The sequence below is a fragment of the Pteropus vampyrus genome, unplaced genomic scaffold (assembly GCF_000151845.1).
Source record: "Pteropus vampyrus isolate Shadow unplaced genomic scaffold, Pvam_2.0 Scaffold291, whole genome shotgun sequence".
Lineage (NCBI taxonomy): Eukaryota > Metazoa > Chordata > Mammalia > Chiroptera > Pteropodidae > Pteropus > Pteropus vampyrus.
The window spans coordinates 567,038-582,137 of record NW_011889072.1 but is presented as its reverse complement, the minus strand read 5'-3'; the positions used below and the strand labels follow the sequence as shown (position 1 = coordinate 582,137).

Genomic DNA, 15,100 nt, shown 5'->3' with positions numbered 1-15,100 from the left:
ACGTCCTGAAACGAGGGAAACCAGCTCAGCTGCAGGGGGCCTGCAGGCCTGCTCCCCAGGACGGGAGCTAAAGGAGGCTGGCTAGGTGGGGGAGAGTAGGTGAGCCGGTGTCACAGGACTTCTGCGGCACGCAGGTGGCAGTGGCATGGAGGCCAGCTTCACGGCTCTTGGTTTAGCTCTGACTTATTGTAGTTTTAGGTCAAACTTGCACAAACCAGCGCTGTGCAAAAGCTCTCTCTCAGCGCCTAGCTCCCTCGAGCACGAACATAAGCTCGGAGATGCACCCGGCCGTGTCGGCGCCGGGCACCCCAGGGTTGGTTGCTGCCCTTCCCGCAGTCTCCTGCCCGCCCGCAGCTGCTTTCAGACCGGCGGTCAGGACCCCGCCATCTACAACGTGACTTTTGACCCAAGTAACTTATGAGTCAAAGGCGTTTCATTTGCCACAACGGTTGACAGAAACGGAACTGCAATCACAAGCATTGGCAGACAGGTAAGAACGCAGGAATCTGACTCAACCAAGGAGTTCAGACCTCTTCCTGGCAGGCACTCACTAACGTGCCACCCTCACAACACGGGACCTGACGGTCAGGGCGGCCTGTCGGCACGGCCTGAGCGGGGCTGAGCAGGCAGCATTACCTCTGCATCTCTGTCCAGGCTAATGGTGTCCATGTCCACAGGCAGCTCTTGTCCTTCTGGAAAAATGAGAGAGAGAAAAAAAGAGCCCATTCAGAGCCCCCGCTGCCAGGAGGTGGCAGCCCTGGCCTTGGTCAAGAGCTGGCACGCAGGCCAGCTGGCTCGGAGCCGACTCGAATGCATAGGACAAACCAGCAGGTAACACACGGAGGATCTGGGTGACATGGGAGGGTCAATAGCCCGGTCTGACAGTGGTCACCTCTCAAGCATCCTGAGTTTCCTGAGTTCAGCCACCAGCATAGGTCTCTGAACTTCCACCTGTGCTGCTGGACATCCCGAGGGAGGGCAGGTGGCCTGAAGCCGCCTGCAGGAAGGGGCGGGGAGGCCACCACCACCTTCTGGTGATGCCGAGCTGCGGTGGAGGCGGCACGCCCTCCCAGTTTGTGGCAATAAATCAGGCCATCTGACTACAGACCATGCTGGGTACATCAGATGTCCCGGGATGTGCCTGTTATCGCTTTGGAAAGCAGCCCAGCATCCAAAAATGCTCCTCTCTGCAGGGAGCAAGACCAGACGATGCACAGCACAGCACACGGGACAGAGCCCCGCGAGGACTCAGACAGGTCTCGGCAGCGGCCAGGGGCTGACTCCATCTGAGGGCCCGCTAGCTGGGGAGCCGGCCTTGCTCTGGCCCGTCCCACTTGAGCAGGGCGGCAAGAGCCACCCTGGCCGCGGAGGGCCCAGCCTCGAGCCAGCGGCCCCCTTTCTGCATCTCATCTGGATCTGTTTATGCACACGGGTCTACAAGGACTCGGCATGTTAAGAGGGACAGTAATTCTCGATTTCGCCAGCTGTCTTAGGGTTCCTCCTCTCAGTCTGCTTGGATTAGGACCTGAGTCGGATCACATACTGTGGCTGGACGGCGTTTCTCTGAAGTCCCTCTTTGCTCTTGCAATTTTTTGTTGAAGGAGCCGGGCCACCTGTCTCCTGGCTGGAGTAGGGGCTGCGGTCTCTCCTCTACATCATGTACGCTGACTGTCACCGTTTTGCCAGGCTCCTGCAGCTGCCTCTTCCCTACGGCATGGCTGTGTGTGCTCCAGTGGCAAAGCCAGCCAGCAGCCCGCCCTCCCGAGGACTAGTTCCTGTGTGCTGGTCAGCCTGGCTCCCGGACTGAGGCCTCGGAGGGCGCACTGGACACATGACCAACTTAATAAGGAAGCACTGGCCCCACTCTAGCTGAATTCACTTCAGTCTTTTACTATGCCTCTTCCAGAATGATCAACAGTGGCTAGTTAAAAAAATGCCATTTACTACAATTTATCCATAATCTCGTAGGCTATCAACGGACCTAACAAAAAAGCTGAACAAAATCAAGAGAACTTTCCAAATTATCTATCCTCTCCCCCAAAGACCATACAAAGCCAACATCGTGAACTCAGGAAGCTGCAACAAAAGAGGCACTTCATGAAGGCAGGGTGCCCGCGCCACTTTGTGTCCAAACCAAGACACTACGAGAGTAAAAGGGGGCATCATGCTCATCCGGGCCAGCCGGTGGGAACGGGGACTGCCCCGGGCTCCTAGGACACGTGGTCGTGTGGCTCAAGGGGTTCTGTCTGTGATGCGTCCAGCACGGACGGGCTCCCTAGAAAGTCGGCTTGCCCTCTGAACCAAAGTCACCAGCGTAGAACACCTTTCCAAACGCATTCTGATTGATCACACTTTTCTCATGTGAAAAGGTAACAGCTGACAAGTTTGAATTTGTTTTATTTACATTGAAGACTTACATAAGCAGTGGTAGGAGCAAGTCTCGGTTTCTCTACGGACTCACAAGGATGCACAGCCCGAGGGGAGTCCTAGCTGGTGGTCTGGGGGAAAGAACGCTGGGTGTAGACCAGCCAGGTCCAGCGCAGCTGTTCTGCTGTGTGGCCGTGCTCCCCTGTGCTCACCAGCCAGGAGTCCACGACAGGACCCTGTGACACTCCAGTCCTCCGCAAGCACCAGGCGTTCAGATGTGAGGACAGGGGCGCACCCCCGGCCCGGCTGGCTTTCCGGGACGGAGGCGGACAGTGGCGAAGGCTCCCATCCGCCACTCCCCACACTCATGGCATCCGTGCCTCCTGCAGAACGACGACCGAGTCACGCACTCGGCTGGGGCTTTCGTGCTGACCGCCTTTGACTTAAAACCAGCGTGCCAGAGCGACCGATCACCTTCGCTGGCACAGAGAGCACACTGTCATCTTAAAAATCTGTACATGGTGCATAAATTCGGAAAACGTAGAAGGTACGAGACCCAACTTGCTGTCAGAGACCCTCAGCAACAATTTGATGTGTTTTCTCTCTTAAGCAGGTAAAACCACATATTAATCTTCTTTAAATAAGATTTTAACAGGCGTGCTGTTCAGAAATTTGTTTTCGCCTAACTGTATCTCAGACGTCTTTGTTCGTATGGTTTCTCTGCTCGTTCTTTTCAACGTAAACTGACTCTAAGCAAACAAACGAACAAAAAGCCTTAGATCATGGTTGGGAAGTGTGAAAAATCGCCATTACGGGCCGAGAACTTACTTTTCTCATTTCTACATCCATTTGTTGTTGTCGTGCACTAAGGCAACAGGAGGCTACTGGGACATTCTCTACATACGAGGATGTTCCTAACGTCTGGGCCGTTGAGAAGACCGTCCTCAGGCCCGTGAAATGGTGGAGAAGGGCTCAGAAATGACTTTTCAACATGCAGGAGGGGCCGTTCCGAAGCAGTGGGAGGTCAGAGCAGTCAGCCATAATGTTCACTTCGAATCTCGCTTTCTGCACATACGCTCAAGAAAACAATGTTCCGGTTCTGTTCTGGGTGACACACTAGTACCAATGTTATTTTTAGCAGTGTTTGCCTTCGGTGGAGTTAGAGAAAACCACGTCCTGCCTGCAAGCGTCCTGAGTGAGCCGGCTCACTGAGGCGCCCTGGGTGGGCACCGCGCCCGAGGGGGCACACGCAGCAGCAGCGGAAGACAGTGGACAAGTAACCCCAGGAGCACGGTGGTTCTCCCCAGGACTGACGCACGCGTGCAACCCCGCCCTCAGCCACCCGCTTTAGTGAGTTCGAGGTTCTTAACTGGGCCTGGTACCTTCTGGGTCCTCTGCGCCCCGCTCCTCTCCGTCCTTCAGGCTGTGCTCGCTGAGGGCGGCCACGATACCGCTGCCCTGCTTCCTCCCTCCTTCATCGCCCGATTCCTCAGATTCGACTCGCCTGTCAACTGAACCCACACACATCAATGAGAATTTCCATCACCTCCGTGGGACTCCTGAAGAACATACAACAGCCTGACGTCCAGTTGTAAGTCACAAAGACGTCACGTAAAACCATCTGCTGAATTCAGTTCAACGAGCCCTGCAGTGTCTTCCACGCCCCACGCCCCACGACCCGTCCGCGGGGTGCGGCGGCCGGAGAACTGGGCGGGGGAGGGGGTAGGGCAGAGCGGGCAGGCGCGCAGGTGTGAAGGTGAGCTCCGCACCGCTGCTGCGTTCCAGAGCCTGCGTTCCAGAGCCTAGCCGGTGGCCGGGTACCCTGAGAGCCCGGGGTGTTGTGATTCAACACGCTAAAGCTAACACACAGTGCAGCCTGGACATCCATCCGCGCAGAGGGGCCGTTGTGACCCTTCTGCCACATACCTTCATCCATGCTCCACTATCCACTTGGCCAAGAAAACCAGCCCAGTTCACAGGCCCACATTCTGAAAGAAATCAAGACTAACTCGAATCAAACTGTGGGTGCGGGAGGTGCTAATAAAAAAGGAGACGTCAGCCAACAGTGCTCGATGCCCCACGTGAGGACTCGGATGCCAAACGTCAGGACAGTGATGCCAGGTCAGAGCTCTGAAAGGCTGCTACGTAAACAGCGTCTGAATTAATAGGGAATGATTAAATGTGGCAGACTTGTGAAAGTTCACTGGCGAGTTGTCAGATAAATTTCTTTTCCTTTTCCATGACCTCTTGGAAGCCGGTGTGGAAGCCCCCGGCACTAACATTGGATGCCCGACTACAGCCTATCTACAAGGGGGGGGGGGCTGGATGAGGGGAAGGGCGTTCTACCTCATCCTGTGTCTCCCGCTGGGCCTAGTAAGGAAGCACCCAGGAAAAGACTGCTGGACAAAACACGCCCTTAGGAAATCCACCTCCCAAACCCCCAAATCCGTTTCTTCCTCCCTGCCCCTGGCAACCGCCCTGGCTTGGCTATGTGTCACCCGGGGCCTGGGCTCCTGCTGGGCCTCCTAACTGGCTTCTGCAGCTTGTCCGGCCCTGTCTACTTTCTTCTCCATCGCCAGAGAATCTGATCAGATTCTAAAATCCAAATCTGATTTTTGACTCCAAATATATCTAAAATGCCAGCAGCTTTTCCCGAGTTTGCATCTTGCCCTTCGAGTCACAACTTTGGCAAGTTACTTCTTTTTCTAAGCCTCGGTCTCCAAATCTACAGCAGGGAGCTCGTATAGTATCTTAGAAAAGGCACAAAAGCAGTTAGCTTTTAATAAATAAAAGCAGTGGACATCAGTTGTTGGTATCCTCCGCCTTTCAAAAGCTCACTTTATGCCACTTCGTTTTTAGGAAAGACCTATGTTAATACCTGTTTTCACTAATGAAAGAAATCTGAGGAGGGTTTTTGCTTTTCTGAAAAAATATGAAAAGAGAAAATGGTGTCATTTTGTTCTGCAGTGAGCCCTAATAGAGGCAGCACGCACCCCAAGCAGAGAGAGTGGCTCCGCTAAGCTCCTTCCCCAGGGACCACACCCAGCATCTCAGCATCCAGTTGCCATGGCTTTGAACTGTATCTGTGAACATCTGTGCTTTATCTCCATTTTGTGCATCCATTAGCAAAATGTGCCCTAAGGTAATTGCTTCTTTGCTTTATGCCATCTTAGGTTTGAAAGGTTTCAAAGAAACACTCTACTTTCAGATAGCAGAGGAAACTTGCATTGCCGGGTACAGACACTCTGTGGTCAAGGCTAAGAGAGAGTTCTCCTGGGCCATGGCCTAGTGTGGCCCGTCCCAGGACCGCAGGGGCTTAGCTAGCATGAAACCTGGGACTCTATCCTGAGGGCCCCAGAGGGTCTGGGGCATGTGACAGAGGATCATCATGTAAGGTGACTGGGTACTATGGGCTGGCCCAAGGTATTGGCAGTCGGAATGGAAGAGGTTTGAAAATTTGGAGGTTTTAAGGATGTAGAAGCTTCAGAGCTTATTCATCGATTGGATAGGTGGGGCGGGAGAGAAATGCCTGGGTCTTCTATCTGCCATTTACCAAGACATGGAAATGGCTGGGGGGGGGGGGGCGGAGGGTGAGGAGGAGAAAAAAGGGAATAGGAGGAGGCACTCCCTTGCTTAAAAAGACCTAAGAGTCTCAAAGTCCAAGACCCTTCAAGTGTTTCCCCGTCTATGACCTTCTCTTGGCAGCTGCACTGGTACTCTCCAACTTCATCCACAATGACTCACCCTTGGCCAAACTCTCCTCCAAAGAGGCCACGTTCTTCACACCCCTTTGCCTTTGACTATGTGTTTTCTTTGGCCTGAAATGATCTTTGATCTTTCTCTCACTCTGTCTCCAACCTGGCTGAACCTTTAAGGTTCAACTTGTTGCTGGCTTTGGTTGTGCAGCCATCACTCCTAAACATGTCAGCTCTTTACCACCTCCGCCCTCCGCTCGCTTTCTTCTCACCTGGTATTTACATATGAGACAGTGGCTGCTCTCCAGGACCTCTGTATCCCCCATGAAACCAACGGAGCTAAAAGCACATGAGCATTCAGATGTAACTGACTCTACAACTGTCCGTAAGTGTGAGTGTGGATATAATAATATGCATATAATTTTTTTCAACTAAATGAAAGAGTTTAATCTAGTCTTTTAACTGTGATAACTTTGCAAAAAAGGCACCCGCTGCTCTACCACAATCTCTCTGCTCCTTGTCACCCCTTCCTCACAACCCATTCGCTTCCGAGAAAACCCATCTCTACTGCCACCGCACTAATGACCCAACTCGGGCAGGTCCCACCGCGCCCTGCGTCTGCCCAGCTCTAAGCAGCTGGTGGACGCCGGGACCGCGGGACCACGCGCCGTCAGTCCTCACCCACTCGCACCGCTGCTCTCTCCTCCGCCCTGGGTCGGGCGCCTCCCGGGCCGCCCGCGCCTTCCGCGCCGCTGCAGCCTCCGCCCGGGGGGCTCGCGAGCTCGGGGGGCTGCCTCCGCCCCCGCCCCTCCGAGCCTGGTGGCAGCTGTCAGAGGCTGCGCGGCGGAGTCCGGGCCGCGGCCGGAGGCAGGGCGTCCCGTTTCTTTCTGGAAAGGCCGATGCAGGCTGCCGTCCCCCTCCCGCTAAGCCATTCGGTCTGCGCCCCGCGAGGCCGCTCACCCTCCATCATCTCCTGCGACTGTTGCTGGCCCGCGCCGCGCTCCGCCGCCATGTTGGCTGCTGTTCCCTTTTCCGGAATCTGTCGCCTCAGGCCCTTCAGCCAATCAGGGCTCCAAGCTCAGGGCTTACCCAGCCAATGGAATCCCAATGTAGGGGCCTGAGCCTCTGACGCGCCTGCGCGCCCCAGCGCCTCATGGGAGTTGTAGTCCACCCGCGAGGCTGCACGCGTCCTCAGTCCCCGCACCGCCCACTCCGCCTTCCCGGGGCAGGTAATTTAAAAGCGCCCTGGAGGCGTCTGGAGGCGAGGAGCTGTTAGGAGGACAGTGGCAGTCGGGGCTGCATGCACAGAGCAGTGGCTGCAGGGAAGCGGAGAGGAGACTCTGGGAGACGCTCTGGGCTCGTCGCGGGTCTCCGCGTGGGGCTGAGCAGTGCGGGCCTCTGGGCCTCAGTGGCTGCGTCTGTGCAATAGGCCGGCTCTGTCCTGGCGCCGCCGCGCGGATTTAGCCCGTGTGAACGGGCAGCTTCCAGTTAACGTTCAGCGCAGGGCGGGCTCGGCGGGGACGCCTGCGCTCGTGCTGGGGCCGGGGCCGGCTCCGCCCGTAGGTGCCGGGAGAGCGGGTTGGGGCCCGGGACGCGCCAGCCCACTGCAGGCGCCGCAGCCTCCGTTGGCCCTTGGCCCCGCGGGCGTGCGGTCTCATGAGGGAGCCATCCTTGCGACCCCCACATTTAGGGCGAGGCTGCCGAAAGGCGAGCTCCGCGCTGCTCACCCTTCTCGAACCCAAGGCGGGAGGGAACGGCGTCTGCGGAACCCGGCTGGCGGAGACGCTGTTGGCTCTCTTTTGGCTCCTCGGAGGCGCCGTAGAAGACTTCTAGTGCGTCCTTAGCAACCGTTAGCGCGGGCTTCTCCGCTCGAGCTCAATGAGTCCCGCCCACATGCTCCAGTGGTTGGCCTGAGGGGCCTGCCAATCGGCGTGAGTTGCTTTGCGATTGGCCGATGGGGCTGGAGGCGAAGATCGGCTTCCTTACGAGTGGGTGAAGCAAGTCTGGCCTCCGACTCTTGCCGGCCCCAGGTGAGGTACTTGCGCTCGAGAGAGAGCCGGCCCGGGCTCCACGGGGTCCCGCCGCCCGGGCCCGGCTCGGCCCTCAGACGAGCGGGTGCGAGCCCTGTGCCCCGCCGCTGCTCGCCCCCCTCGGTGAGGCTCCGGTCCGGGTGGCGGCTCGCCGTCTGCGGCCGTTTGTCCCGCGCCGCGCCCTGGGGCCCTGGGCCGGACCTCCCTGGTCCTCAGTGTCTCCGCCTTAGCCCCAGCCCGCCCGGCGCGCGGTCCTCAGCTGGAGTTAACTGTGCGCTTTCTTCATTGTTCTGGCTTGTCCTCCCGGAAGGTGAGCTCCGGAACGGAGGCTGTCTGCTCTGAGCTGCGGACGGTGCCTGGCTGCATATATGAGCTTTTCAGTAAATGTTTGGGATGAATGCGTGAGCCGCGGTGTGCAGTCCCCGGCTTCTCGGCATCTCCGCTCAGGATGCCCCATGCGTCCCCGGGCTTTATCCTTCGTCTTATCTTCACCAGTTTTTCTTCTCCAGAGAATGGCAGTGGCCTGAGCTGAAAACTTGGGATGTGGTCTCGATGCCTTTCATTCCCTTACCTTCCACGTGTCTTCACCCAGTGACTTGGCTGCAGTTCTTCGTCGAGTCTTCTCTAATGGGTTCCCCTCGCCATCTTTCTGCCATTGCTTTAATTTAAGACATCATAATTCCTTGCCTGGAAGGATGTAGCTTTGGGGCCCCCCCGCCCCCCCAGCGACCTGCTTGGGCAGGCATAGGGGCTCTGGGAGTTAGGCCCAGCTCCTCCAGACCCATCTCCACCTGCTTGCCTGTGTATTAACCTCCTCCCCAAGGGTGCTGTGGGCATCTTTGCCCTGTGGTGGTTCTGCCTGGATGCTTCTTCACAGTGCCAGACTCAGCTCCGCCGGCTCTCCTCCAGGAAGCCCTTGCTCACACCCTCCATTCCAGCAGCCATCATCTGGGTATTGTTTAGGGTGCCTGATGCGGGAAACAGACGCAGTCTCAGAATGGCTCTGGTGGTGAATGAAGCAGTCGGCCCCCAAACCTGAAGTGCAGAGGAAGGCAGGTTTTCGGGCGGATTCATCCGGTGGCTGAGAAGGACGTTCTTGCCGCTTCTGCTCTGCTGTCCGTGGTGCTGGCTTCACGCTGAGGCTGGTTCTACTTCCGCTTTACAGCGTGTGGGAGCAGTTTGCCTCCCAGCTTGCATTCTCGTGGCAGAAGGATGGTTGCTTCCAGAAGTTCACCCATAAGAGGAAGGAGCACTTTCCCAGGAGCTCCCTGCAAACCTCTCCTTGCTTCTGTTGGGTCTGAGGTGGGCATCACGCGCACCCTAGGGAATCAAAACTGGCAACGGGAATAGGAATACTCTTGAGGCATCATGAGATCCTCTCTGGGTTGTTTCCCATGGTAAAGCCCCCTCCACTCCACCAACACCTCCCCACAAACTGCTGTTGCTTTAAAAAACATTCTAAAAACCTAGGCCTGGACTTGCAGGCATTTCTGGTTAGTGTTTGACTCAAAATTAAACCCGTGAAAAAGGAAGTGATCTAAGGTCCGGTGAAGCCAGGCTCTGTGCTCTCAGGGGCCAGCCTGTGGCCATGGCGTTGGAGGCTCTGTGGGGCTCTGGTGCTGGCGGTGTGGTGTGCTGGGTGTGCAGTGCAGCACCGGGTGGCCCACGGGTAGTGTGAAGCTCTGATCCCATCTGTGCTTTGTAGGTTGGTTGTAGAAGTTGAAAACAATGATTATGTCATTGTTGTTTATTGTAGGAATAATTAATGCACTTAGATGCTTATTGAGGAAATGTAGACCTGTGACATTAAAATGTTGCTGTCTGAAGGAAAGCAACACATTCTAATGGTTTATTTAATGTCTTTCTAGCTTCCTGCTCATCCAGCTGTTGCTTTTCAGGATCGCCTGCTGGATAAAACATCTCTTAGTTCGTCAGTATATACTAGTTGATTCATACAAAAGGATAAACACAGTGTTAGTCATGAATCATGATAGTAATGTGAACTCATTTAAACCTACCACCCAGATTTGGAACCGGGGGACCCTGTGCTATTGTGTCCTCAGCATTCCAGCCTGCTGGACCCGCAGAGGACAGCTCCCGCCTGAAGTTTGGGTTTGTCACGTGTGTGTGTGTCCCTAAGTGATATATTTAGACTGGGGGCATATTATAAAAGGTAATCTTACTATCAATAGTTTTTTTGTAACTTGAGTTTTTTCACTTATAGGTCTAAGATTTGTCCTTGTGTGTGTAGCATTTGTTTTCATTCTGTAATTTATAACACGAATGTACAGAATTTAAAATCTATTTTCTTGCTGATGAATGTTTAGGTTTTTTCTTTTATCTTTTTTGTTGTTGTGAACCACGCTGCCCTGAACATTCGTGTGTGTGACTTGCTGCCCATGTGTAAGAATTTCTATAGAATATAAATCTCACAGTGGAATATACTGTCCCAGGAGGCAAACGTTTGACTTAAATTGTTTTCTAAAGAAATTAATTTGTTAGGGTTCACACTGAGCCACATCTTATCAACATTTGGTATTGTTTGAATTCTTAAGTTTTGCTCATTTAGCAGGTATGAAGTTGTGATTACGATAACAAAGCTAAGCCTCTTGTGACAGGTTTTTTCGCCACTAGGGTCTCCTCTCCTGTGAAATTCTTACTCCTATCTCTTGTCCATTTTCCTATTGGGCTGTGTCTTTTAAAATTAGAAAAAAAAAATACTGACCTTTTAATCTATCCTGGATATTAATTTTCTGTTATGTATGTGGCAAATACCTTATCCCAAATTGTGGCTTATTTCATTTTTTTAATGTTTTTTTTTTTGGTGTGGGAACATTCTCAACTTTAATGTTAAATTTGTCAGTCTTAGTTAATAGCTAGAGCTTTTTGTGTCTTGTTTAAGAAAACTTGCTCAACCCAAAGACTTATAGAAAGTCTGTCTAATTTTCTTCTAAAAGTTTAGTGTTTTGGCTTTGACAAAGTACGTCTTTGGCCGTGGGTGTTTGTTTTTCTGAATGATGTTTCCATACCTCTGTGTCATTGTTCCCCATCGGGGCCGTGAGTTGCCCCAGCATTTTCATAGATTCGAGCAGCCCGTGTTTCTTCGATGGTAACTTACGCCCCCTTGGTCATGTCCGGTGCTGACAGGTGCGAGGCCCTTGGTTGGGCTCCATGTTGTTCCTTTGCTCTATTTGGTTATTCCTGTCAGTCACACTGACACAATGACTATGGCTTCGTATTGAGTTTTCACATCCGGTGGCTTGAGTGTCCCCACCAGGGTCCTGCTCTGTGGGTGTATTTCTTTGTCATTGAAGATCGTTCAAGCTTATCTCTTCGATGGTTCTCCCTCTCCATTCTCTCTCCAACCAGATGTTAGGTTATCTCAGCCTTTATCTCTTAGCTTCGCTCTCACATTTTTACGTTCTTGTTTCTCTGTTGCATTCTGGGCTCTTTATTCAACTATATCTTCCAAGTCACAAATTTTCTTTTTGGCTGTAGCTGCATGCCTGTTTTACCCATCCATCAACATTAAAACTTAACTTATTGGGATATAATTTATAGACGTTCAAACTTGCCCCTAAGTACTCAGCTCAGTGAGTTCTGAGACGCGGGTACAGCCGTGCAGGCACAAACACAATCAGGTTAGACGACCTCTTCATCCCCCGAAGAGTTTCCTCTGTCCCCTTTCTCGGCCCAGCCCCGTCCCTGCCCACCCCCGGCCCTAGACAGCCACCGCTCTGCTCTCTGTTCCTGTGACCTAGGTTTGTCTTTTCTGGGGTTTTATGTTACCGGCACCTACAGGGTGTGTCTATCGTGTCTGCCGCCTCATACAGCCTGACCGCTCTGCGACCCATGCACGGCGCTGTCTGCGTCACTAGCTCATCCACCTTTCCTGCCCAGCACAGTTCCCTCGTGTGGCTGTACCTCCCTTCGCTGACCTAGTCTCCAGGCGACAGCCATGTGCGTCGTTTGCAGTGTGGGCTGTTGCGAGCGAAGCTGTTGTCCACGGGAGGCCGTGTGCCGTGCGCCGTGCGCTTTCCCTTCTCTTGGGCAGGTGCCTGGGAGTGCGGTCACTGTGTCCTTGGGCGGGCGGCCCGCTGCTTTTCAAAGTGGGCCCATGTACACGTGTGTTCCCAGCAGGGATCTGTGACGTGCAGCTGCTCCACACCGTCCCCCACACTTTGCATTGCCATTCTGTTTGATCTTAGCTGTCTTAGTGGTTGTGTGGTGACGGCTCATGGCGGGTTTCATTTGCGCGTCCCTAATGACTAATGGCGGTGATCGTTTTCTCATGTGTTTCTATGCGATTTGTGTCCTTCTTTGTTCAAAACCTTTACCTTCTACCCCCTTCTTCAAAGACTGGGTGGTTGCTGTTCTTGAGTCTTTCGGGTTTTCTAAGTATATGACCGTGTCTTCCGTGAATGGAGACGCCGTTACACCCTCCTGACAGCACGTGTGCCTCTTATTTTCCTGGCCTGTGTGCACTGGCTGAGACTTCCAGGGCAGTGCTGGCCAGAGGAGGCCAGAATGTGGCCTCCGTGCCGGCCCTCACTAGGTGTGCTGCTGGCTGCAGCTTCTTCACACCTGCCCCTCACACCCGGGGCAGTTTTCCTGCTTCCCAGTTGTTGAGTTTTTTTCCTTAGGAAGGGGGGTGAGTTTTGTCAGATGCTTTTTCTGCATCAGTTGATAATGATAATGGGAGTTTTCCTCTTTAATCTGTCCATATGGTGCCTTGGGTGGACATGGCACCCCAGCCCTTGGACCCCTCGCTGCGTCAAGGCCAGCTGGCCTGGGGCTCCATGCCCTTGTTCTGTGCTGTAATTATGGAACATGTCTCATTGGAGGAAACTTGGCAATGGTCGTGTGGGACTTTCCTGTAGTTTTTCTTCTATCTGCATGCAAATCCACAAGTATCTAAAAATAAAAAGTAAAAAACAAAGCCCCGGTGCGGACCCGTCTGCAGACTCCCAGCCTTGGACTCCTGCTGCGATGTCAGCGGGCGCTCCACGCGCGATTCCAGGCGCCTCGTGGTGTTGGTGACGCACGTCTTGAGCTGAGGGCGTTTTCGGTGCACGTGGCCTGCAGCCCGGTCTCCTCACGGCCCTCACTCACTCCTCTGCCTGCTTCCCCCATCTCTTCCGGTGCTTGTTTCTGATAGAGCACCTGTCAGCACGACCTGGGTTCGACTGTCTCCAGGCCGCATGTGTCCTGGGGCCGAGCTCCATGCAGCCTCGGGGGGAATGCGTTGGTTCGAGTACCTCTGTGTTCTCCGCTGTGGGCGTTGATCAGCGTCTCCTTGCTTTCCAGTTGACGACTGTCCCGTGGCCTGCCGTCTCTTGATGGAGGACAAAGGCTCGCCGGCCTTTGAAGAGGAGCAGTGGTGCCTGTGTGGGGACCTGTCCTCGCCAGCGCCCACCGAGGGCCCTGCTGTGCAGGCCAGCAAGTCCTTGTCCTCGGCCCACAGACACCTGAACAGAAGGAATGGCCTTTCGAAACTCTGCCAGAGCAGGATGGCACTCTCCGGTGAAGACCTCCTTCTGGTCGTCGTGGGCGTCAGCTGTGACGACACAATGTGAAATCGCACATCTGTTCGGTTGGGTGCTGGGTGCTCGCTAGTGGGCAGTGCTGCAGGCCCTCCTGCCGTGTGCACGCTGCGTGATTCTTAGGCAGGAAACTCCTTTTCAGCCGGCAGTTGGAATTCACCTCCAAATTTCAGGGTCAAAATAGAGCGAAGTGTTATTTCTCATTTCAGAGCTTGTGGGGACACTGTCCTGGCCTGGGCTGCATTACAAATGACACATGGTTTGGCTAAGTGGTTCAGCCAGTGTGTATTGACCGCACTGCAGGCTCACGCGGTCCTCCGACGCGGGCAGACTAGATAGGGTGAGGGCAGCCAACTTCACAGCGTGGGGGTGGTGCTCTGGGGGCTGGGGGCATCTGCTGCCCACCCGCTCACCCATTGCTCCAAGTCAGCCAGTGCCCCCAGAGTCCGGACACGCTGTACCCAGACAGAATGAGAAAGACAGCGTCACTCGGGCCCTGAAGGGCTTGTCGCCTGGGGGTGCTTGAGGAGACAGCAGCGGCACGCTTGGAGCTGGCCAGGCCTGGAGCACAGGGGTCTGTTAGGACAGTGGGGAGGACTGGAGCGGGAGGAGCGGGGCTGTAGGGGAGGGGCGGTGGCTCTGGTCTCGAGGTGACGAGCAGTGGTGACAGTGGTGGCAGGGGCTTGGCACCCAGCTGGCCTGCAGGGAGTGTGGAGGGCTGGGAGTCCAGAGGGTGGCCAGGAGCAAGCTGGAGAGGGCCGGAGAGCTGCAGGGCCCGGCGGCCCGTAAGGCAGGCAGGCAGCCCCTCAGAAGCCTGGCCTTCAGCCGGCCTGCGGACGGGTCACTGTCGGGAGCAGAAGCAGAGCTGGCATCGCAGTGCAAGTCCTAAGGTGCCAGGTGGTTGAGGTGACCTTGGGACTGGCTGCCTATGGAGAGGAGAATCGGGGCAGGGGCCACTGAGAAAGTCGGGGACTCCTCAGTGAAGGACCCAGAGGAGACAGGAAGATGACTTAGGTTTGTAGGGTGTTTGAGCTGCCAGAAGGATGAAGCGGACAAGAAAGCGGATGGTGGGCGGCCGGGCCACTGGAGGGTGAGTGTGGGGCCCACGGCACGCACCCCTGATGGAGCCTCTTTAAAGCCGCCACCGCCTGGGGGTGGAGCGGAGGCTCTGAGGCTGAGCAGGTGCAGTGGGGAGGCGGCAGGGAGCCGGAGGGACAGGGCGCTCTGCCAGGGCAGGCCCAGCAAGGCTGAGGGTGGCGTAGGGGAGGCCTTTGGGGTGCCGCTGGAGGTATTGGCGAGAGTGGTTTTCCTGGAGAAGAGGAGTGACCTCGGGGACAAGTGAAGGAGGGGAGTAGAGATGGCAGGCAGCACTTGGATTTGTGACTTTCCAGGAAGGAGTGTCAGGGCTGTAGCTGGGCTGTGGGCTTTGGTGTGGTGGGCGTGAGCATGCCCCTTGGTTGGGTGG

At 55.1% G+C, this 15,100-nt stretch overlaps 2 protein-coding genes across 2 annotated transcripts in view; one reads left to right on the top strand and one right to left on the bottom strand.

The window, feature by feature from the left end:
• PPP1R7 (protein phosphatase 1 regulatory subunit 7) overlaps positions 1 to 7,176 on the bottom strand; it is a 17,157-nt gene extending 9,981 nt beyond the window's left edge. Inside the window, exons 1-3 of the mRNA XM_023521084.1 lie at positions 7,023 to 7,176; positions 3,750 to 3,878; positions 589 to 692 (exon numbers count right to left, since the gene is read on the bottom strand). Of these exons, the coding sequence (XP_023376852.1) occupies positions 589 to 692; positions 3,750 to 3,878; positions 7,023 to 7,074 (285 nt within the window). The 5' untranslated portion in view covers positions 7,075 to 7,176. The remainder of the gene's footprint in view (positions 1 to 588; positions 693 to 3,749; positions 3,879 to 7,022) is intronic.
• Positions 7,169 to 15,100, top strand: part of PASK (PAS domain containing serine/threonine kinase) — a 34,518-nt gene continuing 26,586 nt past the window's right edge. Inside the window, exons 1-3 of the mRNA XM_023521083.1 lie at positions 7,169 to 7,291; positions 13,400 to 13,664; positions 13,939 to 13,975. Coding sequence (XP_023376851.1) covers positions 7,216 to 7,291; positions 13,400 to 13,664; positions 13,939 to 13,975 — 378 coding nt within the window. The 5' untranslated portion in view covers positions 7,169 to 7,215. The remainder of the gene's footprint in view (positions 7,292 to 13,399; positions 13,665 to 13,938; positions 13,976 to 15,100) is intronic.